General features: G+C 37.8%; 1 protein-coding gene across 2 annotated transcripts in view; it reads left to right on the forward strand.

Annotated features, from left to right (window-relative positions):
• The window catches only part of sh3gl2a (SH3 domain containing GRB2 like 2a, endophilin A1), a 37,940-nt gene that overhangs the window by 3,958 nt on the left and 12,518 nt on the right, over nt 1–21,464 (forward strand). For both annotated transcript variants that reach the window (XM_055205293.2, XM_055205292.2), the window contains 2 exons: nt 15,169–15,237; nt 18,232–18,304. In XM_055205293.2, coding sequence (XP_055061268.1) covers nt 15,169–15,237; nt 18,232–18,304 — 142 coding nt within the window. The remainder of the gene's footprint in view (nt 1–15,168; nt 15,238–18,231; nt 18,305–21,464) is intronic.

Here is a 21,464-nt window from a genome sequence, read left to right on the forward strand (position 1 = left end):
TGACAATAATGATCCACGACCACACAGTGGCATGTTTACCATTTTGGTGGCCCTTAGCAAAGTCCAAGAACCGGGGCCCCCCATGCCCCAGCATTGCCCAATGTTTTTCATTTGAATTGCACAACAATAATATTCAGTATATAGAATTAAGTGAAATATATATAAACCTGGTTTATTTTGTTTTACACTGCTTAAAATTACACTAAATTGTTAGTTTGGTATGAGAAAAATTCTTGGTTTAAAAAATGTTTCACGCCCCTCTCATATATATCTTTTGCTTGCAAATGTATTATAGGATGTATTTAAAACAATGTAATTAAAACTGCAACTTCAGTGTCTGACATCTTACTAAGAAAACTAAATGTCAATGAGGAGAAAGTGAAAGCATTAGATTAAGATTCATACTGATCTAACAAACTGAACTAATTAACACCAGCAAACAACATTGTAAGTTGGTTATTGCTTGAATTTATGGATGGGAATCACATAAAACTCTTATGTTCATATTGCAAAAACACACTTGCTGTGAGTTACAACAAGCATATAGACTAGAAATACACTAAAGATGATATTTTAATGACAATGATGAGATACAGAATATGATTTGTCGTCTATTTTCGACGTGATTAAAACCCCCTCGTGGTGTCTTTATCATGTTTATACCTGTATGAGCAAGCATGGAACAAAAGATGCGTGTCATCAAACCAAACCACCAATCACAGGTGTAAAGCCCAAAGTCTTTAAAGTAAACTTGGCCATCAAGTGAATGTGCAATTACAAGAGCACAGAGAGAGTCGAGCGAGCGCTTAATCCAGCACTGGTGTGGCTGCATTTGTGAGCGCTGTGCAGAGGTGCGCTTTTCCATAGAGTTTCGCTCATGAAGTAACCTATATGTTCCCTCGCGAGGATGAGCCCAAATATTATTCTACGTGCATATTCGCACATCTCTCACTCGCACGTGTTTATCCGTACCTTAGATTCGGGTCTGAATAAACGTAACATACTTTCGCACACCTTGTGGCCAGTAGGGGGCCCGCGAGGCCCCACGCAATTGCGTGGTTTGCGTGGTGGGTAAACACACCACTGCGACCACATGAAAGGCAACTAACCTCAGAATTTTAAAGTAGCTCTGTATGCTCTTTACACAGACCTGGTGGTACCCATATATACACCAGCAGTAAACATTTCTTTTTTTTCTTTACGCCATTCCTGCATCTATGGCTGTATTCATGGCGAGAACAAGTTAATCCATACACAAGTTAATCCAGATGGGGAGGGACAATTTGGCCTCTCCAATTTGCCTAACTTGCATGTTTTAGCCTGTGGGAGGAAACCGGAGTACCCAAATAAACCCATGCTGACTCGTACTTGACCAAGCAAGCAGACGCGTGTCACCATCAGTTATGTTTTGGTTTATAAGCGTTGTTGCAAGTTTCTTAAGGCAGAGTAATGAATAGGGTATTTGCATTTTGTGCAGGAATAGAAGATGGGATTAATATTTAGCCAAGACTCATTTGTGGTTGAATGTAAATGGAATAGTTTTAACAAATCAGGTAGCTATCCCATTGCTGAAGTGACCAGGTGTAAAAAGGCTCCATAATATCTGCTGGAATGTTAAAAAAAAGTTCATTGTTAATGTGAAATAAATATCGTAAAAAGGACATTCTGAAAATGTAACTTTGTGCAATGATAAGAATATTAGGAACTAATTAGGAAAAAAAGTGAGTGTCTCATTTTCTTTCTTTTCGCTGCATCCCTAGAATCAACAATTGCAAGACTGTTGGTGCACTCTGCAGGTCAAAAATTTGTATCTTTATTAGGGTCAGTGACAAAAACAGTTTGGCAAGATGAGAATTTTCAAAACTATATTTAAGAATGTATTTTAAAAATTCCTCGTTTTAAAAGCATGCATCAGGTATTTTAGAATGTATATAGTGTTTGTAAGTTGATTTTATTGTATTGAAAATTACATTTGCACCATTTTTATAAAAGTTTTTTTATTGGAATCGGTAAAGAAAGACAGCAATAATACATACACGAATAATACATATCACTTCCTTTTTCCCCATTAACAACTACTAAGGGTGGACACAAGCATGAACAATCACAACCCTTAGTACAGGAGTGGGGAACCCTGGGTCCTGGAGGGCCACTTTCCTGCAGAGTTTAGTTCCAACCCTAATCAAACACACCTGAATTACATTTCCAAGTAATCCTGAAGACTTGAATTAGACTTTTCAGGTGTGTTTAATTAGGGTTGGAACTAAACTCTGCAGGACAGTGGCCCTCCAGGACCAGGGTTCCCCACGCCTGCCTTAGTAGAACCCACCCCCCACCCATCCCTAAGGAGGAGATTAAATACTTATGCAATTTGAAAAGATAAATAAATGATAATATAAAATATAAAATAATCATAGAAAGTAGGCCGATCATCACATTAAATATCATAGGGCTCCTGCATGTGGTTGCAATTTGAGACCAATTTTACGCAGTGCAAGCATCTTAACAACCTGTTGCTCATATGCAACCTGCAAATTTGGCTTTCTTTCTCTTCCTTTACAGAGAGATATGTGTGTTTTCTATGAGGACACACGTCGGTCCTAACATACAGCACCATGCATCTTCACATCCCAATCGAACAGCTTATACAACAAACATCTATCGCTGACATTGCATCTTCATGACGAAAGTTTATTATTTGCATGTGTTTTAAAGTTTTGACAGTTTTAAACTTTCATTTTAACTTGCTCCTGCTCTTGTCCATGGGGTGCACACCCGACTTGCGCACACAGACAGCCTGTCATTCAGTGTGTGCACACAGACAGCCTGTCATTCAGGGTGACAGAGCAAAGTTCTTTCGTGTCTTAAAGCTACAGTAACCTCAAAGAGAAAATCACTCTTTGCTCATGACTGAAGAACTGTTGTATTTTTGAGAATGCATCTATATTTAATTCATATTCAACACTGAAGACTGTACAGTGTGTTTTTTTCATTACTTTTAACAGGCATAATCTTTTTTATAGGCATATTTAAATTGGTCTTTGTAGAATAAATATTATTTTGTGCTTTTTTATTTTGAAGAAATTGGTACTTGGTATCAGCTGCAAAAATAAAACTTGTCATTAGAACCTCTTAAAGCAAACTAAAATGCCGCTTCCTGCACACAAACACGTCCACCGCACAATTAGGGATGGGCAATATAAACGATATGCAATATAAACGATACAAAATTGGCATACGATAGAGATTTTAATTCTATTGCACATAATCGCGATAATGCATGTTAATTACGCAATCTACCCGCAAAATTTAGAGCCACGAGCTGCAGCCGGCTGCAACGCATCATATTTGTCATTTTGAATAAACATGGCTGAAAGCGTCACCGAAACAGAGGAGCTCATGAAAAGACCGGTGCAACATCTACAATTTGGACTTGGTTTGGATTTAAGCTGTCCAAAAAGCAGCAGGAAAATATACTCTGTAGAGCAGGGGTGTCCAATACGTGATCGCGATTGACCAGTCGATCACAAAGGCAATGCCGGTAGATCACACATAAGTTAACTGCTGCTCCACGCGCAAAATTGGCATTATGGTCTTTAATTGTGAAACACGCAAGTCTTTTTGAGTTGTTGCGCCTTTCTTCTGAAATGTGTTTTTATAAATCTAATGCCAGGCCGCTGCAGCTCAGTCGTCTAACTTATAAAATTCACCATGATGTGCATTCTTGCCTTCACGCAGGAGCTGATCCACGGTGTGTGTGTGTGCGTGCGTGTGTGTGCGTGCGTGTGTGTGCGTGCGTGTGTGTGCGTGCGTGTGTGTGTGTGTGTGTGTGTGTGTGTGTGTGTGTGTGTGTGTGTGCGCGCGCGCATGCGTGAGCAAACGAGAGAGAGAGAGAGGGGCAGCGTAGTGCTGATTTGTATGCTTCTGATACTGTTGTCATTTTCTAGTAGAAGAGCCCGTGATGGATTGAAATTACCAGGGCCATAATGGTTACTTGTATAAAAAAAATACATTTAGCAGTTTGGCTTTCCTAAGGGTCTATATAACCTGTTCTGAAACGAGTCTATTAAAATCAACATATCGCCATCGCAAGAGGCAGCAATGCATATCGCCATATGGATTTTAGGCCATATCGCCCATCCCTACACACAATATGTATACTCCACAGACGCACTGGCTCAGCCCTTGTGCTCGTAAGCCAAAACACGTCTGTGAAATAAACATGCCCAAACACGCGCAAAGTACCTCTCATGCCCGGGACCATTCACCAAACAAACCTTCATATTCTTATCTGGTGCAGAAATGTTACACAGAAAGCACACAGTGAGAGTACAGGCACTTATAGTCCGTTCAAGCTATAGCCAGTCCAGGCTTCTCTACGCAGCAGAGGCCGATGGTTGAAGCGTCTTCCCTGGGCTCCTCTACTCAGCTGAAGCCCAGGCTCTAGCCTACTCCTCTGGCTTTTGTTCCTCCATCTGCCTCAGCTCTTTGCTGTATTGTGGCTCATAAAGGTGCCACAAACAGCGAATTAGAGCATCACGCTTGCGAAATCACCCTCTTCCATATCATATCAATTACCTTCTGCTATTATTGTAACATGAAATCTGGCTCGTTCCACAATGTCTGTTAGCTTAGCTTAGCATAAAGATGGCACTGATTGTTTTTTTTCCCGTCTGTGTTCGTATATTCCCACCCACTAATATGTAATAGGTCTTCAGCGTGAGTGGGTCGCACCCATAGCCCCACCTTGGAAAAATGAGGAATGAGTGTTTTTAGTCTTACACCCTCGACAAAGATACAGCAGTTCCTTCTTTCAATGACACAAAATGACGATTTTTACATAATTGAAAGAAGAAAGTGCAACACTGAAATCTTTATTTCTTCCGTCCCAGGGGAAACTGAGGAAATGTTGCACGACCATTTAAAAACATGACTGGGGTTCTAACTATACTTAATGCTTAATGCAAATCGGTGAAGTGTCCCTTTAACAAAAGAGCGAAGCTGCATCAAAATAATTTAACAGTGAAACGTAGCTACTCCAGTGGAGCAGAAAAGATGCTTCAAACAAAAATGTAGCCAAAGTCTCCGCTTTTCTTTTCGCTCTTTCTGTGCTGCTCTCAGCAACCTCTTTTCAGCCAGACACAGCTCTCTCCTTGCCACCAACAGTGATCTGTGCTGGTGAAAGTGATCTGCAAATAACACAGGTTGCACAGTTTGTATAATATCAGAGTGCAATCTCAGATACAGTAGCTCTTTAGGTAGGCTTTAGTCCGCAGAAATATCTGCCCAGCCCCACTAAAGATTGTAATATATTCCCCAATCTGATCACGAGCTTTTGATCGCTGTAGTATCATTTAAATATCATATGAAAACAGCGGCATGCTTCAGCTCTGCGCTGTATTTTACGATGTTATTAAGTTAATTCAATTTATTCAGATTCCGCAGCGACTGCACAGAGCAGAGCGAACGTCAAAGTACAAGTTAAAGTGTACATTAACTGATAGATGACATCTGCATCTGTATAGTTAATTCGTATAATAACAGTTTACATAATGTAATGCAGGAGGCAAGTGTTTGCCCAATGTTTATCTCAAGTGATAGAGATTTTTTTTTAAACATATTATGTTTTGTCTTGTCATATTATGTTCATTTGAATAGAAAGTATTTTTAATAATTATATAAAAAAATTTAAATAAATTGAGTGATAATCTCAACCTCATTGGCTGAAATTTGGGTAACTTTAGGTAAAGGGGGCATAGGTTGGGGCCCCAATACATGGATTTGCCTTGGATCACTAAATCTGCCCCTGGTCACACCACTTGACAATGTTGCTTCTACAGTAAAAGACCATGCATGACAGCATGACAGTCATCAAACTTCAGCAGAAGTTGTATGATTTTTATCCAGAGCTGAAAAAACATCTGGCTACAAGAAATTGTCATAGTGATGAACAGTAAACTCATCTCTCGCATTAGTTACAGTTAAAGGGCACATATTATTCCCATTTTTACAATATGTAATATAAGTCTCAGCTTAAAATATCCCACATTTCATTTATTATGGCATGTCCAAAAGGCCCCTATTGGGGGGGGGCAAAATAACACTGTTGTTATGCCTGTATCTTTAAAACCAAATGAGCTACTGTCCTCACTGCCTTACCAACAGACATTGAGCGCTTTCGGCTAAAAGTAGATCTGATTCCGGTGAATACATTCTGAGATAATAGCTTTTGAGTAAAAGGTTTTGGGTAAAATTAACCAGTCAGTCAGTGGCCCTGTTCAACGTCATATTAACTAGAATCAAAACAGCATGTCTAATAAGACACCTTTGGTTTAATGGGGATTAAAAAAGGAGTGGATGGATTTTTTTCGTTGTAGGGTTGTGTTCACACACTGCCAACTTGTGTTTATGTATAAACACCTTGTAAAAGTGGATTTTGCATAATATGTACCATTCAAGGAATAATATCTGATTGCAAGAAATCATCAGAGTGATGAACAGTGAACTTTTGTCTCGTATTGACAGTGACATATCGTAAGTTCAGTGTTGGACAGATCAGTCAACGGTTCATTAAAATGAATCAGTTCAAATGATTCATTAGGTTGCGAATCAGACATTAATGTGTTATGTGCGAATCCCAGCTGTTAAGAAATTTTTTGTTAACAACACGGAAGGCATTTACTTACTGGATAGGTTCAGTTTGTTTTTAGTTTTATTTTGAAAACAAAAAGCCAGAGGAAGAGAGAGCCAAGACTGTTTTGGAAACAGAGAGACTCTTGTTCTCTTTTAAGCCATAATCAACATCATCACACATTAATCACATTAAATGATCAAATAATGCTTTAGTCAGTGGGACAAAAAATGTGTTTGGTGGCCAACAAAAAAAAAATGTAATGCAGGAAAAACCATCTTTTATGACAAAATTTACAGTGGTGTGAAAAAGTGTTGGCCCCCTTCCTGATTTTTTATTTTTTTGTATGTTTGTCACACTTTAATGTTTCAGATCATGAAACAAATAAAAAAATTACAAAGATAACACAAGTAAACACAACATGCAATTGTAAACCCCCTGGGGTCCGACCATTTTGGGACACTGGCAGAGGTTTTGACATGATCTTTCATTTTGTTTTTTACAGTTTCTAAGTGGCTAACATCACATAACACTGTATTTAGCACAAACTGTGCTATTAAAGGAATAGTCTACTCATTTTCAATATTAAAATATGTTATTACCTTCACTAAGAATTGTTGATACATCCCTCTATCATCTGTGTGCGTGCACGTAAGCGCTGGAGCGCGCTGCGACGCTTCGATAGCATTTAGCTTAGCCCCATTCATTCAATGGTACCATTTAGAGATAAAGTGACCAAACACATCAACGTTTTTCCCATTTAAGACGAGTAGTTATACGAGCAAGTTTGGTGGTACAAAATAAAACGTAGCGCTTTTCTTAGCGGATTTAAAAGAGGAACTATATTTTATGGCGTAATAGCACTTTTGGGAGTACGCATGCACGAGTGTGTGAAGCACGTGTGTGTGAATGCTGTCAAAACACATCATTATTCGCGTCACTTCACACGCACCAGCGCAGCGCGTACACTGGCGTGGAGCAGAGCGAGTTTCAGTATGTGTGCAGTCCTGGTCCAATTAAAACCCTGCATATGTATCCGAGTCCTGATCGGAAGGTAACGTCCGACTCCGATCGAGTCTGAAAACACGTGATCGGATCGGGACATCCCTATTTTGTACACATACATTTTAGCAGACATATTTGTTTCAGTTTGGAAAACAGTTCCTAAAGATACAAGTGAACATCACATGCCTGGCATTTCCAAAGTCTTTATCCAAGCAATGCAAAACTAAGTGCTTTGCTATGAGCTAGAGGTCTACACGGAAGACCCGGGACCCGACCCGAGACCCGTACGGGTTCGGGTCTATATTTTAAATGATCATCCGGGTCGGGTCTCAATCTATTACTTCGGGTCCCAGGTCTGTTTAACATTGTGGGTAATACCCGAGGTCGATCGGACTCGGAGAAAACACACTCATATTTAAATAAAATATTTCAAAAACAGCAACAAAAACTTAGATGAAATGTCGCATACATTTTTTCTATGACGCTTAAATTGCGTTAAAAAGTTTATATTTGGTTGCTCCAACCAGGCAGCTAACACGCATGCGCTCTTGTAATGTTTCTCTGGCTACCAGTCAGGAGCTTCTGCAGTGAGACGCAATGACCTTTGACAATTGGCTCTTCTATTTAGAAGGGGGGACCTATTCCGCCGTACCGCGCATTTTGCACTGACTTCTCTCATTTTTATAATAATATTATAAATTGACCATCTTGCTGTTATATCTAAAGTTTTCGCGATCTGCTCAAAGAGCACAGAGATGATAGCAAAGAAGTAAAGCTAACGAAAGCAGCCATGGCACTGAACGAGCAATCGTTATTATAATCCAAATTATTAAGCAAGTTGACCCGATACACATCAAATGTAAAACTGCGTTATTAATCACCATGACTGTAAAGTGGACTTTTAAAGCTGGAATAAGCATTAAACATTTCAATCGTCAAGAGAGGAATAATATGATGGAACTTTCTTGGAAATAAGGATTGTGCATCACGCAGTCAGGTACAAGGAGGGAGAAGACTAACTTCTATGGGTAAGACAAAAAGTTTCATTTTCGCTACTTGTTTATTGACTTATTAATAACATTTAGCTAAAGAATATTTGCCGGTCGGGTCTGTGTCTTCCCGGACGGGTTCGGGTCCAGATTTTAAATAATAGACGGGTCCGCGTCGGATCCAGGTCCAGCTTTTAAATAATAGACGGGTCCGGGTCGGTTCCGGGTCCAGCTTTCAAAACAACAGACGGGTCCCGGTCGGTTCAGTGTAGCACATTTACGGGTCTGATCGGGCTCGGGTAGGAATTTTTGGACCCGTGTAGACCTCTACTATGAGCTGTTACATACACTTCATGTGATTCATTACCATATAACTTTAATGTCCAAAAAGTGTAAATATGTCTTTCCACTTAATGATTTTGTGCTGTATGCAGTGTAGTACTGTAACAGCGGAGGGATGCAGACCTGTACGAAAGTTATGAACAGCTCAGCTGTTAGCATATATTGTCCACAGAAGTACCACATAACCCTACATACATAACTGATGGGCAAATATCACTGATAGCACTAAATTCAGATAAACTATAATATATATATAAAATATCATAAACTACATTCAGAACATCTCCTGAAATGAACATCTGCAGTGCTTAGTTAGGCCTATATAAAAAGCTGTTTTCAGATGACCATCGGCTGATTGTCTAGCTACTATTTTAAACCATGTTTTAATAGGTGTGTTTCTGTAAGTGCGCATAAACTGTTTAAAAAACAGGTCATACGCATATAGCATTGTGTCAGTCACATGTAGGCTAAACAATGGTGTTGCGTGTAAACAATAGTGGAATGTATTGAATCATATTTCACAGCACACACTTAAAATATCCTGTAGTGCAGCCTTACTAAAAGTGGCCATCAAGGACAACATACAGCCAATGTGAAATATTGTGTCTGAACTACACGCCATGTAGAGAATCACACACCATTTAACTTGCAAGAGGACACGCGTCTCCTCTTGTGAACAATGGTTTCTCAATCCGAAGTCCGCAGCCTGATAGCAAATATAAATGTGAACAAATGACTTAGTTCAGGAATAATATTCTCTTCCAGTCTGTCTTGATGCAGAAGGAGTTTCATTGTTATTCTAAGGTAAAGATGAACTCTTCCTTACTCTTTCTCACTTTCCAGACATAACTGAAGATCTTCCTCACGTGTGTGTATAATGTTTATCATCCAAACACCTTCACACGTGTGTATAATGTTTATAATCCAAACACGCAGTAGTCTTTAAATCTGATAAAATTTTATGCTTTGTTAAGTGTTTGAAGAACTGGTCGTCACCTAGTCATTTCCAAATGAATCGTGTATCGCTTGTGGGCGTGACCTCATTACAGAGAATACTTTTTTTTGTACATTATGCTTTGATTATGAGTAAACACGTCAAAACGCAATGCTGCGTTTTTGGACCCCTGGGCTCTGTATGTTCAAATGTAGACACCTACTTCATTCTGCTACATTATTAAATATGCAGAGATGGATGGATTGCAATTTTCTTTACTTTTCGATATTTCTGTAGGTGTGATCTGATGATACCGATTTTTGCAGAGTCCATTTTTTTAAGAACTACAATTGACAGCTTATAGGTTATAAACAAAAATGAAATTTTTCCAGTGTTTCCCATACATTGATTTACTCGTGGCGCACCGCCATGGAATCAGCACTGGCCGCCACAAATAGATTTTTCATGATCCCCATTTACATTTATATTTTACTGTTTTAAAACGTCTTAATTCATTGTTGCAAGCACCCAGCGCGCCCCCTCCATTTCTATGTTGCATGCAGCGCGCGCCTCTCTCACAGAACTGTTCCTGAAACTGACGTTCTCCCAAACTGAAATTAAACACAGTGTTTCGAGTTTTTCTCGTCTGTGTCATGTTGATATCAAGAAGCAACGTGCACATGACGATGAGAGAGGTGACCTGCTGCGCAATCGAGTTACCCCTCCCACTTCTTAATGTTTTACTGAGATTTCTAATCCCGTCCGAATTGACCATCAATATTACAGACGTCATGTGGTAAAATTACATTACGCCATCTACAACCGTAAAACTAATCCCATACGAATAGGGCTATAGTCTGCTCATTTTATGTCTGACAACAGAACTGATAATATGTAAATAATAGAAATCAGTTGTGTTAAAATGCAATATAACGTGACAGATCAAAGAGTAGAAGTGAAATATATTTCAGGTGCCAACACTTGATCAAACGCAAACACGTGATTGCGTCAGTCGCTTAGGTCCGCGTCGACGTGCAAACACACGCGCGACCCCTGGTGGGCAGTATCCACGCGTGTAACAACAGTAGCAGCGCGACCGTCAGAGAAGAAGAAACCGGGCAAGTTAACCCACAAACGAAGAAGAAACAGCAACTTGTTGTGTATGTTTTGAGAAGACCAGCAATGATGGAAGTAAATAAACTGCGACTTTTGATGCAGTTTGAGTTAAATCACTCCTCAACTTGGCTCATCTTTGTTTTCACCGTCACAAATGGAAATACCTATGACGCAGTTTTTTTACCTGACGGGAGGGGTTCTGGTGGACCAATCACAGCGCTTGCGGTCCGCGTAGAACTGACGCGCTGTTAAAAATTTTGCGAGGTGCGCGTCAGGCTACGCAGAGCTATGCACAAGCTACGGATAGCCTACGCCGTAGCTACGGCGTAGAACCTACGCACGACTATAAATCGCCCTTAAGGGGCGGTATTATCCTCTTCTGACATCACAAGGGGAGCCAAATTTAATGCCCTATTTTTTCACATTCTTGCAGAGAATGGTTTAAAACTTAGTTACTGGTTGTCTTTTTTACATTTTCTAGGTTGATACAAGCATCGGGAACCCATTAGCACTTAAACATAGAAAAAGTCATATTTTCATGATATGTCCCCTTTAAAGCAAGCACAGACTAAAATCCACTTTGTTCATTTTCTGCTTGTCTCCGTTGTAATTGCTATATGTATTGTATTGTCATTTCTTTATTCAGGTGAAAAAAAAAAAAACAAATATAACTGGAAATACTGTATAAGCAATAAATTATAAACAATAATATCTTGGACTTTATTTTACAGTATGTGTGCCGTAGAGTAGAGTGTACTTATCCAACAAAGTAGTTCAGTTCGGTTTTATTTGATTTATCCCTTAGGAAATTAGTTTTGCACAGGTGATGCACATCACAAAAAACACTCACATAACAAACACTCACTTAACAAACTCTCATATAATAAAAAGGAAAAAAACACTCATGGTTACAAGTTATTTAACAGTAAAATAGCAGTTGGTATGAATGAGTTCTTAAACCTCCTTGTTCTCACTCCCATAACTCTATATCTGCGGCCTGATGGGAGAATAACAAACTCTCTGTGTAATGGGTGAGTTGGGCAATTGATTATCGCAAAGGCTTTTTTGACAACACGTTCTTTAAAAATATCCTGAGGCAATATCTGCTTAGCTCCAATCACTTTAGAAGCAGTTTTGATCAGTTTAGTTATTTTGTTTCTGTTAGACAGGCTAATACAATCAAACCATACAATATCACAATAAGAAATTATGGATTCAATAAAACTCAGATAAAACAATGTCATTAACACTGAGCACACTTTAAAAGAGTTAAGAAAAACATACGTTGCTGAACGTTTTTACAGATGCATCTGTGTTAGCATTAAAATGTAATTTGTTATCAATAACTGTACCCAGATAACAATATTCATCCACAAATTCAATATCTCTTCTATTGACAGTAGGAGAGGCTGGAATGGCAGATTTTTGATATATTTAGGTGTATGTTACACTTTGCATAGGAAACAAAGTCCTCCACCACTGGGCCATGATATGTTTCCTCATTAAAAAGGAGACTCACAATCACAGTATCATCCGCGAAATTTTAACATATACCTATTATCAGGGCATGGTATCATCCTCACAGTTGTCCACTGCATCACTGACACACATCGATGTATCTGTGAAAATAATAACCATAAACATATTTTTATATTAGTACTTAAAATACAGTATTGTTCAAAATAATAGCAGTACAATGTGACTAACCAGAATAATCAAGGTTTTTAGTATATTTTTTATTGCTACGTGGCAAACAAGTTACCAGTAGGTTCAGTAGATTCTCAGAAAACAAATGAGACCCAGCATTCATGATATGCACGCTCTTAAGGCTGTGCAATTGGGTAATTAGTTGAATTAGTTGAAAGGGGTGTGTTCAAAAAAATAGCAGTGTGGCATTCAATCACTGAGGTCATCAATTTTGTGAAGAAACAGGTGTGAATCAGGTGGCCCCTATTTAAGGATGAAGCCAACACTTGTTGAACATGCATTTGAAAGCTGAGGAAAATGGGTCGTTCAAGACATTGTTCAGAAGAACAGCGTACTTTGATTAAAAAGTTGATTGGAGAGGGGAAAACCTATAAAGAGGTGCAAAAAATGATAGGCTGTTCAGCTAAAATGATCTCCAATGCCTTAAAATGGAGAGCAAAACCAGAGAGACGTGGAAGAAAACGGAAGACAACCATCAAAATGGATAGAAGAATAACCAGAATGGCAAAGGCTCAGCCAATGATCACCTCCAGGATGATCAAAGACAGTCTGGAGTTACCTGTAAGTACTGTGACAGTTAGAAGACGTCTGTGTGAAGCTAATCTATTTTCAAGAATCCCCCGCAAAGTCCCTCTGTTAAAAAAAGGCATGTGCAGAAGAGGTTACAATTTGCCAAAGAACACATCAACTGGCCTAAAGAGAAATGGAGGAACATTTTGTGGACTGATGAGAGTAAAATTGTTCTTTTTGGGTCCAAGGGCCACAGGCAGTTTGTGAGACGACCCTCAAACTCTGAATTCAAGCCACAGTACACAGTGAAGACAGTGAAGCATGGAGGTGCAAACATCATGATATGGGCATGTTTCTCCTACTATGGTGTTGGGCCTATTTATCGCATACCAGGGATCATGGATCAGTTTGCATATGTTGAAATACTTGAAGAGGTCATGTTGCCCTATGCTGAAGAGGACATGCCCTTGAAATGGTTGTTTCAACAAGACAATGACCCAAAACACACTAGTAAACGGGCAAAGTCTTGGTTCCAAACCAACAAAATTAATGTTATGGAGTGGCCAGCCCAATCTCCAGACCTTAATCCAATTGAGAACTTGTGGGGTGATATCAAAAATGCTGTTTCTGAAGCAAAACCAAGAAATGTGAATGAATTGTGGAATGTTGTTAAAGAATCATGGAGTGGAATAACAGATGAGAGGTGCCACAAGTTGGTTGACTCCAGGCCACACAGATGTCAAGCAGTTTTAAAAAACTGTGGTCATACAACTAAATATAAGTTTAGTGATTTACAGGATTGCTAAATATGCAATATACTAAAAACCTTGATTATTCTGGTTAGTCACATTGTACTGCTATTATTTTGAACAATACTGTAAACTTACATCATGAGAATTAACCTCCTAAGACCCGAGCTTTGGTTTGTCTTTTTTTCAGATTTCTACCAGCTATTTTGGGGTAAGAAAGAACCAATAAATATAATAATCAAATATTTTCTTTGAACATGAAGCAGTGTAAGTGTCCATGTTTCTGTACAACATGTTCCAGGTACACAGAATTAAGTTTTATGGTGCAAAAAAAAGTGATATTGCCCACGTATATGGACATCAAGGTCTTAGGAGGTTAATATATAAATTAGTGTTGTAGTTCTTGAGACCGTTTTTAAAGGTCTTGGTCTCGTCTTGGAATCGACTGCTTTTTTACTCGTCTCGGTCTCAGACAAAGAGGACTCGGAATTTTATTTCAAGACCGGTCAAGACCACAACTGATGGCACATCACAAATTTATTTTTTATCATTAATTTTATGCAGTTTATTCAGGTTTGGCATTTGATGTTATTGTTCAAGCATTGTTTAAGTTTCTCCTAATGACAATTTTTCTAATTTTATTACTAAAATCACCTGCATTTTGTTAAGTGGATGCCAAGCCATGGAAAGACAGTTAAGAATAAATGGTTAAGTTGATTTCAGCTCTTTAGTGTTTGTTCACTTTTATTTGTTTATAGACAAAGATACATTTCCACATATCTGCAATGCCTTTGATTATTTTATCAACTTCTCTGATGGCACACACACACACACACACACACACACACACGTGTATGTGTGTAAGTGTAATATGTAATTTAATAGGCCATTATCAATATCTGAATGAGAAATGAACTGACCTGCTAGCATCTGAAATCTCAGTAACTTGCAGGAATCACATGAGCTACTGTAAGAATGTAATGTACATACCATAATAATATCTCATTGTAAGGACTATCGTAAGTATGAAAATATAGGTGGGCAATAAAAATCATGCAATATTCGTTGTATTTTGTTAACTAATGTTACTGATCTTAAGTGTATTTATAGAACGGACTTTACAAATCTAATGTTATGCTAACAAGCACATAGTTAGCTTACCTGTGTAACTCTCTTATTTTGCAGAAAGTTAGTGAGAAGGTTGGAGGGGCAGAAGGAACTAAATTAGATGAAGACTTTACGGATATGGAAAAGGTAAGTGTCCTGCAGAGAGAATTATGTTTTACAGATTTAAGATTTCACTAAGCATAACTTGTAATATAAACACACATGTTTCTAATTTTGGAGTCTTTTCACTTATTCACTCACAGATAATCTTAAGAACATCTAAATGTACTCAACTGTGCTATTTTGAAACACCATTTATTATATTAGGCCTATCTATTATTTCTGTATTACTGGTATTAAGTATACTTAGTATACATTTTTAGGTGCACTAGGGCAGTGGTTCCCAAACTTTTTCAGCGTGCGGCCCCCCTTATGTACGTTGCATTCCTTTCCGGCCCCCCAAAGAAAATTTGTGACAAAAAAACTGTTCTAAAACTCAACATTTTAATAAAAAAACACTAAATTATACAAAAAAGTAGTGCTTTTGGTTAGTAGCCTATTTTTTTAGGTTTAATTACACAGAATTCATGATAAATTAATGTATTTCATAAAATGTAATAAAACTGGGGCCCCCCTGCCACCATCTCGCGGCCCCCCTGGGGGCCCCGGCCCCCAGTTTGAAAACCCCTGCACTAGGGTACTACTCAAGTTGGACTATACTTTTAAATTGTATATTTGTAGTGTACAACGTTTACATTTTAATTTAGCACAAAGTAGCAATGTTAAATACTTGCTGTTATTTAATTATATTTCAGATTTAAGATCTCACTGAGTATATTTATTGTAATATAAACAAATATGTTTCTAATTTTGAAGGCTTTTCACTATGCCACCTGTAGACATAAAGTCAACGCCGTAGCTAGAGAATTCTGGGCTCCCTGAAAAAATATAGATGTGGGCCCCCACCACCCTCAACCCATATTCTAAACTGTAAAGATGGTTTCAGCAGTAACAACATAAACAGCTTTCGTGGAACAAATGTAACTTCTGATAAACTGTAAAAGGACTTTGTTGTTATTGATTCTTTGCGGAGTAGTTTATTTCTGATAACAAGCAAGATAAACAACAAGTAGATTACCTTAGTTCAAATCATAGCTTCAGCATATCAAAAAACTACACTTAGCTAACATTACTGTGTGCAGTCTTAACTAATTATCGGCTGCCAAGCCTCCCTTTAAAGAACAATAATCCATGTTTCCTTCTTAAAGCGCCTTCCCTCGTCTTTAGGAAACCAATTTTTTTTTTCGATGAGGTATTTGTTCCAGATTTCAGTTTAGCCACTAGCCATAGCAAGACCATTAAAAAACAGAGACTGGAAGTTAAGTTACGCTCAGATGCGTATAACCGCAACTACGCATGTGCGTCCGATGAAACCGTCTATAAGAAATAGAATTGTCCACTTTAAATGGCTATAGAAATGACATTTCCTACAAGTAGAAAAAATGGACGGTCATGTAACGTCATGTCCTGTAGGTGGCGTCCCACACTACATACACAGCTAAATTTAAACTAGTATTACTTCAGAATTATGAAGAAAGTATAGAAATGACATTTCGTAGAAATGTAGAAAGTCGAAAAATATTGATAAAATATTGCTGCAAGCAACGATAGTGGGCCCTTGCACAGCATTTTTTTGCTACATGGTGGCTCTCAGAAAACGATGCAGAATAGACACATGCAATTAAGTGGGTAAATATCAGTGTACTACTATATGTTGTTACTGACCCATTTAAGGACTGTAGGTAAAACTAACCTCACATTTAAATAAAAAGGGGCACTAGACAGCCGCTACAGAGCCACTCCCATGTCTGAGCTTTTGCCCACACTTAATGACCAACAACTGTGATGTGTGTGCCAAATGTCAAGTTATTCTAAGCATGCCAAGAGCCTTAAATATGCCTGAAAGTAACATTAACGTTTGATGCGTTGCCATACATTTTAAGAAACTTAATAGGCCTTCGCAACTTTCGATACAGGCCTTTGGCTTTGGTGCTCAGGCCCTATAATGTTGAAGATCACTGCCCTACAGGATATGACCGTCCATTTTTGTAAAGAAATGCCTTTTCTATAGCCATTTAAGGTAGAAAACTGCTTATTTCTCAGTAATGCTGCTGTAATATTGGCCCATTTTAACGGTGTACAGTATATAGCGAGAAATTAAATTTACACTTTATTTAAGTACACTTTATACATTTATTCTTTTCATGGATTAATTTATCTTTAAATCTTAAAATAATCTTAAGAACATCTGAATGTACTCAACTGTGATATTTTGAAACACTATTTATTATAATAGGCATACACTAAAAATCTATTTCTGTATTACTGGTATTAAGTATACTTTAGTATACATTTTAGATGCACTAGGTTACTACTGAATTTGGACTATACTTTTAATTTGTATATTAGTAGTGTACAACGTTTACATTTTAATTTAGCACAAAACGGCAATGTTAAATACTTGCTGATATTTAATTAATTATTTTAGTAAATTCAAGTATAATCTTTTTTTACTAAGTTAACATGTAGGGTAATATAAAGGAGACGCACAATAAATAGGTGATCTACAGGAAAAAAGTATCTACAGTATCTTCTTTAATATGTTAAATAAATAAAAAACAAACAATAAGTGAAAGTGCAACATGTTTTTTGTGAACTCTGCATTTAATCCATGCCAGTAAGTAGTGAACACACACATACACATGTGCGCGCACAGAGAGAGAGACTCTGTTTGTTTAATGGTCTGACTAGTTGCTGAACTCTTAACAAATACATTGTCAAAAAATAACAATTCCTATGTAATCTATGTGTTGTTTATTTTGCTTGTTATAAAAATAAACTACATTAAAAGACTTTGTTGTTATTGAGTAGTACCGGTAGTTGCATGTGTTGCACGAAAGCCGTTTGTTTATATTGTTACTGCTAAAACCGTCCATACGTTTATTTTTGGTGCAGTGATCTGGGTTATAAAAACATATTATAAAAACGTTTTCTTTTCTATTTTGGTGCAGTGATCTGGGTTATAAAAACATGTTTAAAAAATATTTTTATAACATTCTTTTCATACTTATATTGTTGTAGAAAGTTGACACCACGACAAGGGCAGTGATGGAAATTATGACCAAGACAACAGAGTATCTGCAGCCGAATCCAGGTATGTGTTTAAAAAAACATTTCTTTATTATAACTATGCTTGTCAATCGATTAAACCATTTTGTGTGATTTATCATGATTAATCGCAGGCCTACCGTAAGAATTATTTTTGTTAAACTTTTTTGTCATCATTTACTTTATGCCACAAAGTCAACCATTAGACTGAACAAATTCAGTCACTCGCATTTTTAGAGTAAAAATAAATTACTAGATCGATGAGAAATTTTTCTTGTAAACAATTTTATGCTCTATTTGTAAAATCTTTGGCTGCATATAAATGGTGATGATAATACATCGCACACAAGCCACATACAGTAAACAACATATGTGACCCTGGACCACAAAAATTGTCGTATGGGTTGATATTTTTAACTGAGATTTAAACATTATCTAAAAATAAATAAGCTTTCTGTTGATGTATGGTTTGTTAGGATAGTACAATATTTGGCTGAGATGCAATGATTTGAAAATCTGGAATTTGAGATTGCACAAAATTTTTATACTGAGGAAATTGCATTTAAAGTTCAAGTCCAAAAGTCCTTTTAACACATATTAGTAATAAAAAAGGTTTTAGCGCTTTACTGGCTTATTGTAGTAATGACTTTGTTGACTGAATGGGGGAAGTTTTATATAAAAAACAAACTTAAATGGAAAGCCCCCAGGAACCGGTAGCAAAGTTTGTAGGCGAGTTTCTGGTTCTGAGGCTGAAAGCACCTAGAGCAAATGTCAGATCTTGTTTGCACTCATTTGATAAAAAAGCTCTCAACGAGTCCCAAAAACGCAATTTCTTGCGTGGGGTTTAAAGCAGTGCACTTTTCTTTAAATTCACACACAAACCCAGGTTGTCTAAGTGTGACAGCAGTACATCTCTGTGGCTGATGAGCACATCTCTGATTTGGCTCAAATCAGCCAGTTGTCCAGATAATTGAGGATGCACATACCGCTTGCTCTCAGTGGAGACTGGAGACATAGTTGCAACTACACATTTAGAAATGGTGCTTGGGATGCTTGGAAGTACCGTGAACTGGTAGGCAACGCTGCCGAACGCAAATTTCAAAAAGCGATCTGGATATAAAAGTATGCATCTCTCAAATCCTCTAAAATAAACCAGTCCCCAGGCCGTGTCTGGGAGAGGATCTGTTTCAGTTCTTTTTCGCTCTGGTTATCAGTCTCAGATCCAAAATCAATCTCAGGTCAACTTTCTTTTTCAAAACGACAAAACAGCGGCTGGAGAAGCTTCTTTCTCTCTCCTGCATCGGCACTTTTCTAATGCTCGCTTGGCAAGGAATTAGCAGATTTCCTGATGCAACACCCGTGTGCTCTGCACCAGGACAACCGACGCTACCACCACATTGAAGCGGGGTCTCTCTTACGGCAGTTTGAGAAAAGGGAACCAAAAGTCCAACTTACTCTATTGGGGCTCCACTTGAGCGCACCACTTGATGTCCAGGTCCTGCACGGCCTTGGAGAGGATGCAGACCAACTCATTATAGAGGGAAGTGTAATAAACAACAAGCCCAAGGACACCCCAGGTACCGAGAACAAATAACTCCCCCGAGGCAGAGGTGGACAAAGTACACAACTTACTTGAGTAAAAGTACAAATACTAATGGTCAAATATTATTCCACTGTAAGTGAAGTTGTAAAGACAAATTTTTACTTGAGTAAAATTACAGAAATACATTCTTTCAAAGTTCTTGAGTATTAAAGGGCACCTATGATCCGATTCATGATTTTACATGTTACCGATATGCAAAAAGGTCAAATTAAAAATAAAGCGAGTTATTGTCTCAAACGTAAATCTCTTTTCTTGGGCTACAACAAACACATGGATTGTAGTCAACAGTTTGCTTCCTGGGATTGGTGATGTAGATAAGGCCGACATTTTCATAATTCCTCCCGCTTCGGACTCAGCCTGTAAGTTAACTCCTGTTAGCACTGCATTGCGACTGAATCTTTCAAACATGGTAAGGAGCGTCACGTTTCCGGCTGACATCAGGTATTCAGGCCAATCACAACGTACAGGTTAGCTGGACAATCAGGGACACAGCACTTTTCAAATCGATGAGTTTTGTACAAAATCTGTGCTTTTTAGGATGAGATTGAAATCTGGAGCTACAAAAATATACGGTATGTGGAAAATATGCCAAAAAATGTGTTTTTTGAACCATAAATCATGCCAACACTAGCCTGGCTAACACCAGACCAGTCTCATAGAGAATGAGACGTGGTCTGGAAACCACATGCTCATTTTTTCGTATTTGAGGCGTGGTTTACGAATGCCCAGAGCCATTTATAGGGCGCTATGAATGTCTATTAAATGCATCTGTACGTAGCTCATAGACAATCGTTTCAATTATACCAGATGACATATGTAGAGCCACATAAATTTAAGCGTCAACAACTCTTTTATAGGCATATCGGCATACATTATGCTACAGGCATCATGACAACACGATATTAATAAATACCACTTACCATTTATAAGTTAAATGGACTTTGTCGACAACAATGCCTAGCAGGTTTGTTCTATAAAACTTTGTGGCTAACATGTCTTGGCCATATCCAAACATCCTTGTTGGATATGAAATTATTTAACGCCAAAAGTTGCTCTTTTTTTTAAATAAACTTGCGTTCAAAACTACTTAAAACAAAATCTAAGGCTGTATCAAAAAGTAACTTTGCGTTTTAGCAATGAAATAGGTGCACTTTAAAAGTAAAAATGTTATTTCTTTTATGTCAGTGCATTGTTTTATTGTCGCTTACCTTATCCCTCTGAAGCATTTTTAATTTGTGGATACAGTGGTTTTACTGCAAATACCATCCCTGCTGAAAAAGTACAATGAATTTGTGAATTAGAATTAGATTTTTCTATTAAACTAATACAAAATTCCTTTATATAGTGTTTTTGGGTATTATTCCAATTTAATTCCATTTAGAATCCTTAACATACCACTATTCACCATTATAGTATCTATAAAATAGAGTTCCAATTATAACCATTAAATCTATTACATTGTCTGTTGTGTTTTGGGCAGGGTTCTTCCTTAACAATCTTGCACCGAATGAAAAATATGTATTTTCCATTTTCTCTCTCAGGTATTTTCTTTGTCTGCTCAAGGTGTATGTCATGCCGATAATTTTCATGACAATGTCTTCAA

The sequence above is a fragment of the Misgurnus anguillicaudatus genome, chromosome 3 (assembly GCF_027580225.2).
Source record: "Misgurnus anguillicaudatus chromosome 3, ASM2758022v2, whole genome shotgun sequence".
In the NCBI taxonomy this organism is placed as follows: domain Eukaryota; kingdom Metazoa; phylum Chordata; class Actinopteri; order Cypriniformes; family Cobitidae; genus Misgurnus; species Misgurnus anguillicaudatus.